Source organism: Centroberyx affinis, unplaced genomic scaffold (assembly GCF_046629955.1).
Source record: "Centroberyx affinis isolate AG114_WGS23_722 - 3 ecotype Tasmania unplaced genomic scaffold, CSIRO-AGI_Caff_v1 ptg004734l_1, whole genome shotgun sequence".
NCBI classification, from domain to species: Eukaryota; Metazoa; Chordata; class Actinopteri; order Beryciformes; family Berycidae; genus Centroberyx; species Centroberyx affinis.
In genome coordinates this window covers 451569-464028 of record NW_027282291.1, presented here as the reverse complement: position 1 = coordinate 464028, position 12460 = coordinate 451569, and the positions used below count along the sequence as shown (strand labels likewise).

The 12460-nt window shown below is 42.1% G+C and overlaps 1 protein-coding gene across 7 annotated transcripts in view; it reads right to left on the bottom strand.

Annotated features, from left to right (window-relative positions):
• The window catches only part of LOC139665885 (protein bicaudal D homolog 2), a 45595-nt gene extending 36331 nt beyond the window's left edge, over nucleotides 1-9264 (bottom strand). For all 7 annotated transcript variants that reach the window (XM_071544905.1, XM_071544901.1, XM_071544903.1 and 4 more), the window contains exon 1: nucleotides 8747-9264. In XM_071544905.1, coding sequence (XP_071401006.1) covers nucleotides 8747-8986 — 240 coding nt within the window. In that variant the 5' untranslated portion in view covers nucleotides 8987-9264. The remainder of the gene's footprint in view (nucleotides 1-8746) is intronic.
• Nucleotides 9265-12460: the final 3196 nt, after the last annotated feature.

Genomic DNA, 12460 nt, shown 5'->3' with positions numbered 1-12460 from the left:
CGGATGGACAGCTTTTGAGACAAATACAGAATACAGAAGAACACTAAAGACTGATCTATACCGAGATGACTCCAGATGGCTATTGATTGCCACTTCCTGTCTCTGTTGCCATGGTTACAGCCAGAACAGTAACAGGAAATGCAGCATACTTAGTGTGGACATTAACAACACACCGGGGAAGGCAAGCACATTCCTCCCATAAAAAAAAAATAAAGAAAAAATCTGTATTCTTAAGACTTCACAAGAAACAGGGGTAAAGAGTGACTTGTGACTGATGAACCCCATGTGGTCATTTCCTCTGATCCCCTCAAACATATCCGGCCTCATGCAGACTCATATTTCATATGCTTCCCGTCTGTTATAAATATCCCCGGCTCTTCAGAGGTAAACAGGATGCAGGCTCGGGGGGGTTCTGACTCCAATTCAATAGAGGGAAGATGGAAGAGTTGAGGGAGCAGAGAGGAGAGAGCAGAGGGTGGAGTCACGCTAAGGGTGCAGAGCCCTTATAGTTCTGTCACACCCTGTTTTATCATCAGTCATAAACAAGTATTTAGTATTGAGTGGTAAGGGCATTGAAGTCTTTGGTGAGGGTGTCTCACTGTGGTGCAGCTCAGGTTGCTCAGAGCCTGAGGCAGAACAGATAAGGTGGGTTTGTGAGGAATGTGATATTGCCCACAGACTTGATCCACAGTCTCTATTAAAGGAACAATGCAGGTGGGAGTCAAAACAAATACATTTACAAACCCACTCTCTATACGCATGCATGTGAACACACACACCTAGCTGATTCATCAGATCATATAAGGTCTCAGCAACTTGATACAGTTTCCTATGACGTTCCTGTCCACTGGTAAAGTTGACCCAAAATGAACTGAAGTGAATTGAGTTGAACTGAAAGGCGGTTCATAGACCTAGTCCCAACTTGCTCAGTAGGAGAATGGAGCACCCCATCTCAGGAAATATATAACATGGTATCATGGGTTACCTGAAGTGTATCCAGCAAGATAGTCTTACTGTTGTGCAGCAAGTAGCCAGCTTACCTAACACATAGGCTGGTCTTTATTTTTCAGCAAGTAGCCAAGACAATGGAAACAATGGCCATTAAGAGAACACTATAAATAGTATTAAATAAGTGGGATGAAAAAATGATGTAAAAATACAAAAAAGTAGACTATTTGGTGAAGACAAAATGGCTGGTTTAATCAGCTGAAGAAACAACAGAATGATGGAGGAGAGGAGAGATAAGTAGCCATTGTGTTTCTCTCTGTCTCTCACACCACTGACACACACACACACACACACACACACACACACACACACACACACATATCTAGCTTAATCACGTGCATACACACTGGGTTCTTTGTTGGGAGATTTATAGTAGTTTATAGTGGGTGCTGCGTGTAGGAGAAGGGAGGGTGATGATCAGACACTAGGAGGCCATTGCCTGATTGCACCATATTGTATTGTAGGAGGAACACAGCCTTTGCTATGACCTCATCCTCTACTTTTAGCCTGGACTCCTGCCTGATCTGTCCCTAGTCTTCACTAACAAGATTACACTGGTAGGATCATGACCCTGCTGGGCTACCAGCCCCAGTCTACTGCTTCTCTCCATACACTTTTGACTTAAATGTTTAAACACCAGCACTAGTTTGAATTTAAAACACAGAGTATTAAGAAAAGTTAGGATTTGACTATGTATAGCCTAACAGTAGGGAAATCAAGTAAATATTGAAGTTAACTTAATTTCATGTCTTAAATTCCACTGTTCAGTTTTAAGGGATAGAGAAGATGGCCTACAGCCTTTAAGGTGAGGCGATTCAGCACAGGCTGGGCAGTGTGGAGCCAAGTAGACTTATGGTCCAATGTCTTGGCACACCCAACACTTAACTGCACCAGGAAATAAACAACAACAATAATTTTGCTATCAGGAAAAAACTAAACTCTACTAATCTCAGCTACCAAGCTATACTGTAGCTACAGCCAAGTCCTCTTACTAACAAATACTACTCTGGGTTCTTCTCTCTGAAGGCAGAACTGAAAATTAGCTTTATCATATAAATCTGCCTTCATTGTTAATAACACAGCCAATTTACTAGCAGTGTAATCTGAGGGCCAAACTGCACTAGCGAGGGCAAGTGGGAAGGTAGGGGATCATGGGTATGAAACAGCTACATGCCGGCAGGGTACTTAACTCTGAGGGACTGATAAGGAATGGGATCATGATAAATGAATGCTGCCTCACTGAAATAACATCACATGACACTGAACTTGACCATGATCAAACTAAGCAAGGCAGCAGCACCGGAGGGATCTGAGAGTAGTTAAGGGAAGTGTGACATGATGCAGGTCGGCTCTAGGCAGTGTGATCTATCAGCAGAGCATGGGATGCCTCTTACTTATCCATGACATCATCCTGTGTCGTCCATACTTAGCTAGGAGGCAGCAGCTCTAAGCTACAGAAGGTGTCCTGCACATGCACACACAACAGGATTATACAGTATTCCTATGAACAGTCGCAATGCTATGCTCTTCAATCAGTAGGCTACCACTGCTTCTGGGAAGCTGGGAGGGAGAAACCTGATGTGAGCTCCATAAAGGACCCACACAGTCATGTAATTAGCTGAAAAATAGCCACATACCAAACCTTAAGAGAACTGAATGCAGCTGCTCCCACTCCTACACCGCGCAGTGCTAATGCAGTACTTCACAAACACTTGAGTGTTTCATTTAAACACACTGCACAAACACTCCACTGTAACACATGAAACCAAAAACACTCCAAATAACCCAAACCATTCATTCAACCTGAGACCTGAAACACTCACAATAAATAACCAAAGCCACCCACTAATAATCCCGACCAAACAAGGTCTCTAGCCCTCTACTTGAACTGTGGACGGGTGGCAGTGGTGTTTATTAGAGTTAAGGACAAAAGCCCTTTAAAATCATTACGGATTAGCAGCGGCCGTTTTACCTAAAACTGGAATGAATCTTCCATTACTTTGCAGTGCCATATGGTTGTCTTGTCCCTGTATTAGTGACACACAGAAGGCAACATTAGTCTATGTAAGTGGTTCCTTAGGATGGACCAGCCAGTTTTGGAGGCTCAAAGAGAGTTTGCACTGGAAATTTCCCTTAGAAATTATCCTGTGAATGGTCTTAATAATGATTTGCACATCCGTACTGATCCTAAGACTCATACAGTAGAGTGCCAGGTGTGACTGTGCTCATACAACAGACTGCCAGGCTTGAGAATCAGTGTAGTAGGCTAGCGGGCCAGGATAGGGAGGACAGGGCAGGTTCCCTAGGGCACCTGACAGCGACAGGGCAGCATTACCCCTAAATGGGCCCAACTGTCACTGGCTATCGAGGCCGCTGAGCGTGGCTGCGCCTGGCAAGACTCCCAGACCTCCGTAAGCCCTCGGCGTAGCGGCTGGGATTCATCCTCTTAGGCCCAGAGGGAAGGGGATTTGGGACTTTATTTAGTGCCATTTAGAAAAGATTACCCCTTAATTGCAGTGTGGCCATTCGGCAAGAGACATTATAGATAAAAGGGCCAGACAGAATACCCAAAACAATGCGGAAAGGTTTAGTGTATCCCAGGTTACAGATAGTTTACAGAAGCAAACCCATACAACTGAACAAAGTTTGCAAAGCCCAGTAACATAAGACAGACAATGATCTTAGACAGACAATGATCTTGTGGACAGAGCTATTAGCCTAATAGGTTGTGATATTCTATAAGAATGACTGAGGTGAGCGAGGAAACAGAGAAAACTGAATATACGAGTGTGAAATGAGCAGCTGGTGATTAAAAGAGCCCTGGTAAAAGACAGAGGAGCTCTACTATTGTGGGAATCCAATGACATGAGTCTGAGTTTATTTATGACTCGTTATGCTTTCCCTTATAAGGGCCCAGATGGGTATGAGTCCTCTTATTTTCTACTGATATCCAATCAGCATCCAAGGCATTTAACACCACAACCACAGAGAATGGTTTAAAGTCACACCAAATATCTTTGTTTGAGGACATTGTGATTTGTGCTTTAGTGATTTGCCATTTCAAAAGGGACAAAAGTGACCAATCTTTTCAAATGCAGTCACAATGGGATGCCTCTCAATCTCTCCTTTGTCGTACTCTGTGTTCTGTGAGCGTTTAACCCTACCTTCGTCTGTGACATCCAAGACCCGTTAACCCCACCGGGCTCAGACACACAAAGGCCAGCGAGCCGAGCACAGAGAAGCCAGGTTTTACTGAGCTTAACAATATTTTAGGGTTTTGATTGTCCGGGAGAATTCCACACCGCAGTACACAGCTGCTGCTACATTGATAGGGGGTGGGGTGGGGGGGGGGGACTGGGTCTGTGTGTGACTGAATGACTTTACTGTGGTCTCTGACACTCACCACAATGCAACAAGGACCCAAAGAGCACCAGGCCTTTGTTAAAGTAGCATTGCCTCGGTGTGTGTGTGTAGGTCTGAAAAAAGGAAAGAGAAATCTAGAAATACATGAAAAGCGAGGGTTCAGGGATGCTCTGTGGCTCTGGTGTCAGTGGAGAGATTATGACGTCTTTGTGGCCATGCTGTTCTACCTCATGACATTCACACAGGCCTAAGAGAGGCAAGCACAGGCACCACAGCCTCTCCAGTTCTCCATACACACACACACACACACACTGACTACATGCAGGAAATGGTAGGCCGCCGGGCACATGATGTCATCTGTGAGTGGCTTAATTTAAGAATATCAACAACAGATTTGGGAACACCACCATCCACTCTTAAACACTGTCAGAGTGCAGTATAATGTCATTAACTACTGTGACTATAATTGTACTCTGGAACCTGTATGATAACTGGGTGAAAGTCCACACAGCTTTATCATAGCTAGCACTGTTTGAGAAGTGAGCAGCTTATTCATTACTATGGCGAACGAATCAGCTGACATTAGATATCATAAAGGCCTAATAAAAGATCTTTGAGGACACAATTGGTTACACAACTTCTCTGTTTCACCTGTCAGCAAGACACTAGCAATGTCATCACCATGCAATGCATTACAGCACAAGTGGACCCACAATATTATGGGTGTTATGGTCCAGGATGTAGCACAGAGGCCAAGACTCACATTCACTGTATTGTGCCATCAGATGGACGGTCCAATCTGGTGTCTGTCAAGCCAGTGTGCCACATACTGCTTGACTGTGGGCTATGAGAGATTGGTCATTGTCACCCAATACAGTGAACTCCATGCTCTACTTCTCCATTGCTGGGGTGAGAGAGGGAGAGGTGGGACTCTAGGGGAAGGGAGCAAATCAGCATATACATAGCAGTGTGTCCCTGCTGACAGAGGTCAGTACAAAGACAAACACCTCATCTTGTGGTTGGAGTGCTTTGGAATGCAGGAGGATATGGAGGGGGGGGGGGCGACGACTCTGTTCCAGAAGTAGGAGTATGTCAAAGTGATAAAAAAAATACATAGGCTACATTATACATACAAATATATTAGTTGCTCAGAGAACAGATAGGCACATCCTATGAATATCATTAACCTATGTATAGCTGCTTCCAGGCATTTGCCATGTGTATTCAGTACCATTCTCTGTTAGCTAGCTGGTAAGCCCTAATCTCTCGGCAGTCACCCACCAACACACTCAGAAGGCAGCACCTGCTGAGGAAGCAGCTACCGGCTGTTCAAATTTAGGCAGAGAGCTGTGCCGTTACTAAGCAACAGTAGTGTGCAGAATTCCTCCATCTTCCTGCTTCCTGCGCACGGGTGTGTGTGTGTGTGTGTGTGTGTGTGTGTGTGTGAGTTTACATGTGTGAGCGTGAACACCAGTGCCCTGTGTTGACCCAAGGTTAGACTAGGATTGGCTAAAAGGGCAGCTGGAGTTTGCCCACTGTCATGATGATTTCTGATGGACCATTTCCCTCAAGGTTGGATACAAAAGAGTAGCATCTGGGCTTTTAAATCACTACCAATACAAACACTTATGAGCTATTTTCTTGTCTGTGTGTGTGTGTGTGTGTGTGTGTGTGTGTGTGTATACATGGGCACAGCCTGCAAGTGAGAGGTTTAGGTGTGACGATCCAGTGTTGAGCTACTCCGTAAATCTCCCAGACAATCTATTCCAGTCTGTCTACATCCTCTTGAGAGACAAAGGACAACATACATTGCTGCCATCAATGTAAATAGTAGCCATGTACCAAAGACAACATGGCATTTATACCTGACCAGAGAGATGACCATCTGACAGCTTTTACTACAGTTGCAGACAAAGCCGCACTGGACAGTTTAACTCGCCTACTTAAAAAGGTCGAACAGAAGAGAGCAACAAAAGATGGCTGTGAAGCAATGCTGATTAATGTAACTACAGTGATGTCTTGAGTTGGGAGTTTGCGTTTCCAGTGGAAACTGACGACAGAGATAAGCTTTAATTTTAGCCACTGGTTTGACAGTAGCCTATCTTGTGATTGACCTGGCTACCTACTGTTCACCTACAGACAATAAGGAGGAAGTCAGAAGGATGTCATGTGTGTGTTTGTTTTTCTCTTGAGATAGCATCACGGGTGGTGTGTGTGTTTGCGTGTGTGTTGGGCTGGGGTTTGAGTTGGGTAGAGGGAGAAAGAGACACAGCCCCAGTCTTTTTAGGGTTACCATCTGACAATTGATCTACAACCAGCATAACCGAACCCCTGGGTATAAGAAAGAACCTCTGTCACAGCTTTCGGTGGACAATTGAGTTTATTGCCCAGACAGATGGATGTTTGTCTCCCATTATGAGACGGAAAGACTCATCTGGCAGGATCCAGGAACCCAATCAGACACACAGTGAGAACTTCATTTCTTTTTTTTCTCTAAGAATTCAGTAGCTGTATTTTGAGGAACCAACAAAAATCATCTCCACAAATGTGCCCGCTTCTTTTTATTCCCTTCTCATTTGCTGCCATGGTTACTCTACCAGACCGTTTCCAAGCCTGTTTCCTCTATTCAGGGCTTTTTGCTGTCATTCTTCTAGGCCTCCTTGCCAAAGAAATGCATGGGAAAACAGAGCAGGAGTTGCTGAGACAGCCCCAAGACCTCCTCCTCTGTACAACAACAACTACTGGAGAGAGAGGGGTGAGGCAGAGCAATAGAAAAACAACCAGAGAGACGAAAAGGGACAAGCGGGGTGCTGAAAACCTCTCTCTCTCTCTCTCTCATTTCTTTATTGCCTCTGTTTCTGTCTCTGAAAAACAAAAAACCCAAGGGAGCGATGAACAGCTTTCTGGCACGGCAAGGAGGGATTTAGCATGAAGTCAGCCCTCTCAGCTATTGGTTCTCTGGCCTTGTGGGAGGAAACAGGGGAAGAACCCTAAAAATCTCTGAGATGGATTCGACAGGGGAGGAAGTGAGCAACCATGCTCAAGCAAGTCTGCGCTGAAGAGGACATCCCCCTTTTTTTCCATGAAGAACTGTTCGTCAGCTACAGCCGCTGGCGGGACTGACTGCCTAACGTCCTCCTAACGTCATCTTCTTTTCAAACTAAATCACAAGGCACTGACAAACCCTAGAGGAAAAACTCTGACCAGAGTGTGAGAGAGCGGTGGGGACTGAGTCAAGCCACTGCTCAGAAAAAACAGACACATCCTTTATCCGTCTCTCTAGTCACCGTCAACATTCTTCCCATTCCTCAAGGGTCGTAACTCGTTTAGTTTCCTCTGCGAGTTGCTCATCCCTCACTTTTTCAAGCGGGAAGTTTCAAAATTCAAACCAATTCCCGCCCCCTTTTTTTTTATCTAGACTAGTAATTCTTGTTCTTAGAGGATAGGACCTGTGAGCTGAGAGACTCATTTGACTTAATTTGAATTAACATAAATGTGGCTGAATATCTGTCGGTTTTGAAAGAAAGTGATCCTAACACATAAGCATCTAATCATCACTTAATTCTGTAATAATTTCAGTATTTCTAAATACAGTTGAAGAGTAGGGAAAAAAACAAAAAACCAAGAGAATACAATGAATAGCCTAATCATTCATATGAAATTGAATGGGTGAAACAGAAACAGCCTATTTTAATACATTCCCATATCAAACATGCACAGCAAAATACTGCATATGGAAGGTATTGCCTGTAATCTTGCTCCAAATCGTACAGTATAATGAATAACCCAACATGAAGACATGATAGAGGTGGGGGAGGGAAGCATGCAAGCAAGGCCTAGACTAGCTGACAGTCAGAGAGAGATGTCTTGAAGAATAGGCCTGCCTGCTGCATAAATAAATAAATATGGCACTGCAATGGGGAATCCCGGAGTGGTGGGGTTTGAAGTAACCTATAAGGCCAGCATCATTTCCTTATCCTGCAGCTTTGACCTTGTAGGATGTGGGGCTCTTATGGAGCAGGTAGCTATTTAATGGTTGATTAATGTTGAATTGACCCTCCCACCCCCCCTTATAGTAATCCTATAATAAATTTTAAAAGGAGTCTAATATCACAGAAAAGCAAGCCCTTGTATGAATATTCTAGTGATGCCACAGGAGCATACAAATAACATTTTTTTTTAAAAACGACAAGGTCACTGTAAACCACACACAGAGTCTCTAAAGAAATATTATAGTTGTTATATTGTTATTGTTATTATAGGGTTGATGAATAAATTCACATTGAAAGTAACTGGTTACAGATTATGTCTATATTAGGCTATTAATATTATTGCTTCTAGACATGTTCTGTGATTTGTCATGCAGCCAGCCTACCTCTTTGAGCTGGTCGAGCTCCTGTCGGACGGTCTCATACTCGATCTCCAGGTCGTCGTACTGCTGTTTGAGCTGCTGCTTCTCCTCCAGCACCGCCAGCCCGTACTCCGCCGCCTGGATCTTCTCGTTCGTGGTCTCGCTCAGCTCCCGGGAAAGACGCTCGATCTCGGCCCGCAGCCACTCCGGCGCGGCCTCCAGCAACAGCATTGCGTCGGAGTAGCGCTGCTCCTCCACGGACATGGTCGGTACCGGCTGGAGGTGACGATCAACCAACGTACGCCAGCTGATCTACGACAAGGGGATGCGGGGTGTCTTCAAGCGGTGTAACCTTGAAGAAGAAGGGGGTGCTCAGATTCTTCTGTATTTAAACTGCATGATTGTTACTCTTGCGTTTCTCGTTGCCGGTCTTGTTTCTTCGGTCATGTAGATGACTCTGTTTGAATTTCTCCGACGGGAGAGGTTGATGTTATCTCTTAAAATTGCTCCATCACTGCGATCCTGCGTTTCCTTCGCCTCTCCCCCGGCTTGTCGGAGCGGCAGGAGAGGAGCAGTCAGACCAACGTCAAGCCAGTCAGAATGAATGTGAGACTTCCGAATGTTACTTTCAAAATAAAAGCCTTATTGACGAACACAGGCTGCAGCCGGTCTGTGGTTGCAGCGTTATTTCTGTTTAATTACTCATTTATTTGGGTATTAAAAAGGTAAAAACTGAAAAGAAACAATATATTTTACAGGGATTATGTAATGAATGAAAATACAATAATATTTTCCCAAGATGTCCGAAATGTTGTTTTATTTTGAAGGCCACAGCGATTCTTCCTGTATTTTTCTGGCTGCGTCTAGCCGGCTGAAACGCAATTGGTTTGCTGTCACAGTTCCCCCGAGCTGCGACAGCTCCAATAGAGCGGCAGTGCTTGCCGGGAAATGTAGTATTTGTAGTAGACAAACCCTACACAAGAGGCCTGCAGACGCCGTGAATTGAACTCGTTTCCCGTTAGGCTTTGTATGTTTGCCTATGTGGAGCACGGAAATCTGTCTCCGACGTTTTGTTTACATAGAAATAGAATGAATAGAGCTGTAGGCAGACAGCACGCTGTGTGGTGTTTGCCATATCTGCTGCCATCTGTCGGAAATGTTAAGGATTTTTTTTATGAAGGAATTATTTTCAGTTCAATACATTTGTACATACACAATACAATATCAGGAAATAATAGACCTATAGTGATTTTTCATGTCAATTGATTCTCCACCATTCAGTAGGCTAAAACTGAGGAAGCCTCTTGGATGAGTGGCGAAACACCTTCAAGACTAAATACAAGTCCAGTTGCTATAAACATTTTTTTATCCAACTGCATACTGTGAGACTTTGCTGAAAATATAGCCACACATCTTCATATCTTTTTGATCAGGTGTTATTATTTAGCCTACATTTACTAAAGGAAAGAGCCAGCTGAAAGAGCCAGCTGTCTGCTCAGGAGGTAGATGTGTCAAGACAACTGTCTCCTGTGAGAATCCACATAGAGAGTTATTAGCAGATAGAAGAACTTCAAGATTTTGCAGTCCACTTTCCCACTTACCCAAGTTGACCTTTTAGACAACATGGTAGTTGTGTGCGGTGCTCTGACTAATTTATTACTGTTGTCCCCAGAAAAGAGAAAAAACATTGTCATAAGTGAAATGTATGGTCAAAGGTAATAACCTCTCACAAATGGTCATAAGACATGGACTACTGAATGATATAGGCTATGTAGCCTAAATAAGTCATTCTTTTATAATACCCTTGAACAACCAAAAGCTTTACAATGTTATGAAATGCAAAACACAATGTGCATCATTTTATTTCTTCAAACTAAAATGTGTAAATCATTTCAATGCTGTATGGCATTAATAAAGTATTTCATATTATATACTGAGTTTCTAATAACATTTCTTCAGCAACAGCAAATGATAAATGTCCAGTGATTGTCCAATACAGCATGCATATTTGTTCCTATAGCTCTCTAGTTTGTCTTCTTTGTCCTGAAACTTATGTTGGTTTGGACTGTCTTTTGTGCTGTAGATTCTTTGTACAGACACAGCAGGAGAATGAGGTCAAGTAGACTCAAGTCATACACTGATGAAAGTGCCATTTCTATGGCCTCCTCCTGATTTGTGCACAGCTGTAATGAAAGCAGTTCTTACACTTCACACAGCCAACTGTTTTTCCGAATTCCGTCTTTTTACAAGAGCTGCATACCACCAGAGTTTTAAGGGTCACGGCAACGTGTGAGCAGAGAAAACACTGCTTAGCTTTTGGTAAAACTTCCTTCAGTAGTCTTTCATATTTTGGGAAACGAGACACGATCATCTCTTGTTTTGTCCTCAGCACAAAATCACAGTATTTCACATCACATGTGGAGTTGCACCTATGGGCAATATCCATTTGAATCTTTGTATCATCCCTGCCTTCCTGGCAAAGGGGATCATACTATAGGCCTACAGGCAAACAACTACACAACCTCTGGAATTCTATGCTTGGTTTAGGCTACACACAAAAAAGAAGCGCAAACAGGCATGCAAACAAGTAACTATTTACATAGGGCACAAACATAACAAGTGCAACATAGGAAGTGCAAACAGACAGTAATTATTGCAAGCAAGTAGGGTGCACACAACAACTAACTATCATAACATAACCATAACAACTTTATCGACCTCCCTGCAGAGGGCATCTCACAGTAAGGCTTCAGGGATATTGTCATGAAACTGCATTTCATGACAATCAACACCTAACATGTAAAATTCAAGTGGATAGCAATTTGCTAAATCACAAATATTATATTGAAATATATTAAATACATTCAAAATCCTAAAAAAAAAAGTAGATATAGTAGTTGATTAAAGTTATGTAAATGAGACCAACCACAGCTGATTTGCATCTCAGTTGGAGACCTACACAACTGCCAACTATATCAATATTACTGTATGACAGTATTGGATTTTGTATTGTTGTTGTATTGTTGTTTGCATTTTGTGTATTTTGTATTTACTGTGTGCTAAAAATTCCTGTCAAAAGCTGAAACCTTTCTGAGGAGATGACATTCTGTTTTTTGATGGAAAGTTTGTGAAAAGTAAAAAAAAAAAAAAGACATAATCTATACAGTTCTTATACTAAGCTATTTATAATACCAAAAGAAGAAAATAACCCTAACCCTATTGAGAAATACTTTGGTAACACTTTATAATAACCATCATTAATAAATGGTAAATTGATAGTTAATTAAACTTTAGTTAATAGTTATTTTACTGTTAACAAACAATGAAATGATCATTAATAATGTTTACTAATTATTAGTAATGCTATAATTTATGTTATTTTATCATTAGTTTGTGTAATATAAAATCATTTGTTTATAAATGATATATTGTATCATAGCTGATAAGAGACGGTAAAAAGGGTAAAAAGCTATGATACAATATATAATTTATAAACAAATGATTTTATATTACACAAACGAATGTTAAAGTAACATAAATTATAGCATTACTAATAATTAGTAAACATTATTAATGATCATTTCATTGTTTGTTAACAGTAAAATAACTATTAACTAAAGTTTAATTAACTATCAATTTACCATTTATTAATGATGGTTATTATAAAGTGTTACCAATGCTTTTAATTAATTGTAAAAAAAAAACCCAAATGTAAATGCTTTGCTCAAGGGCACTTTA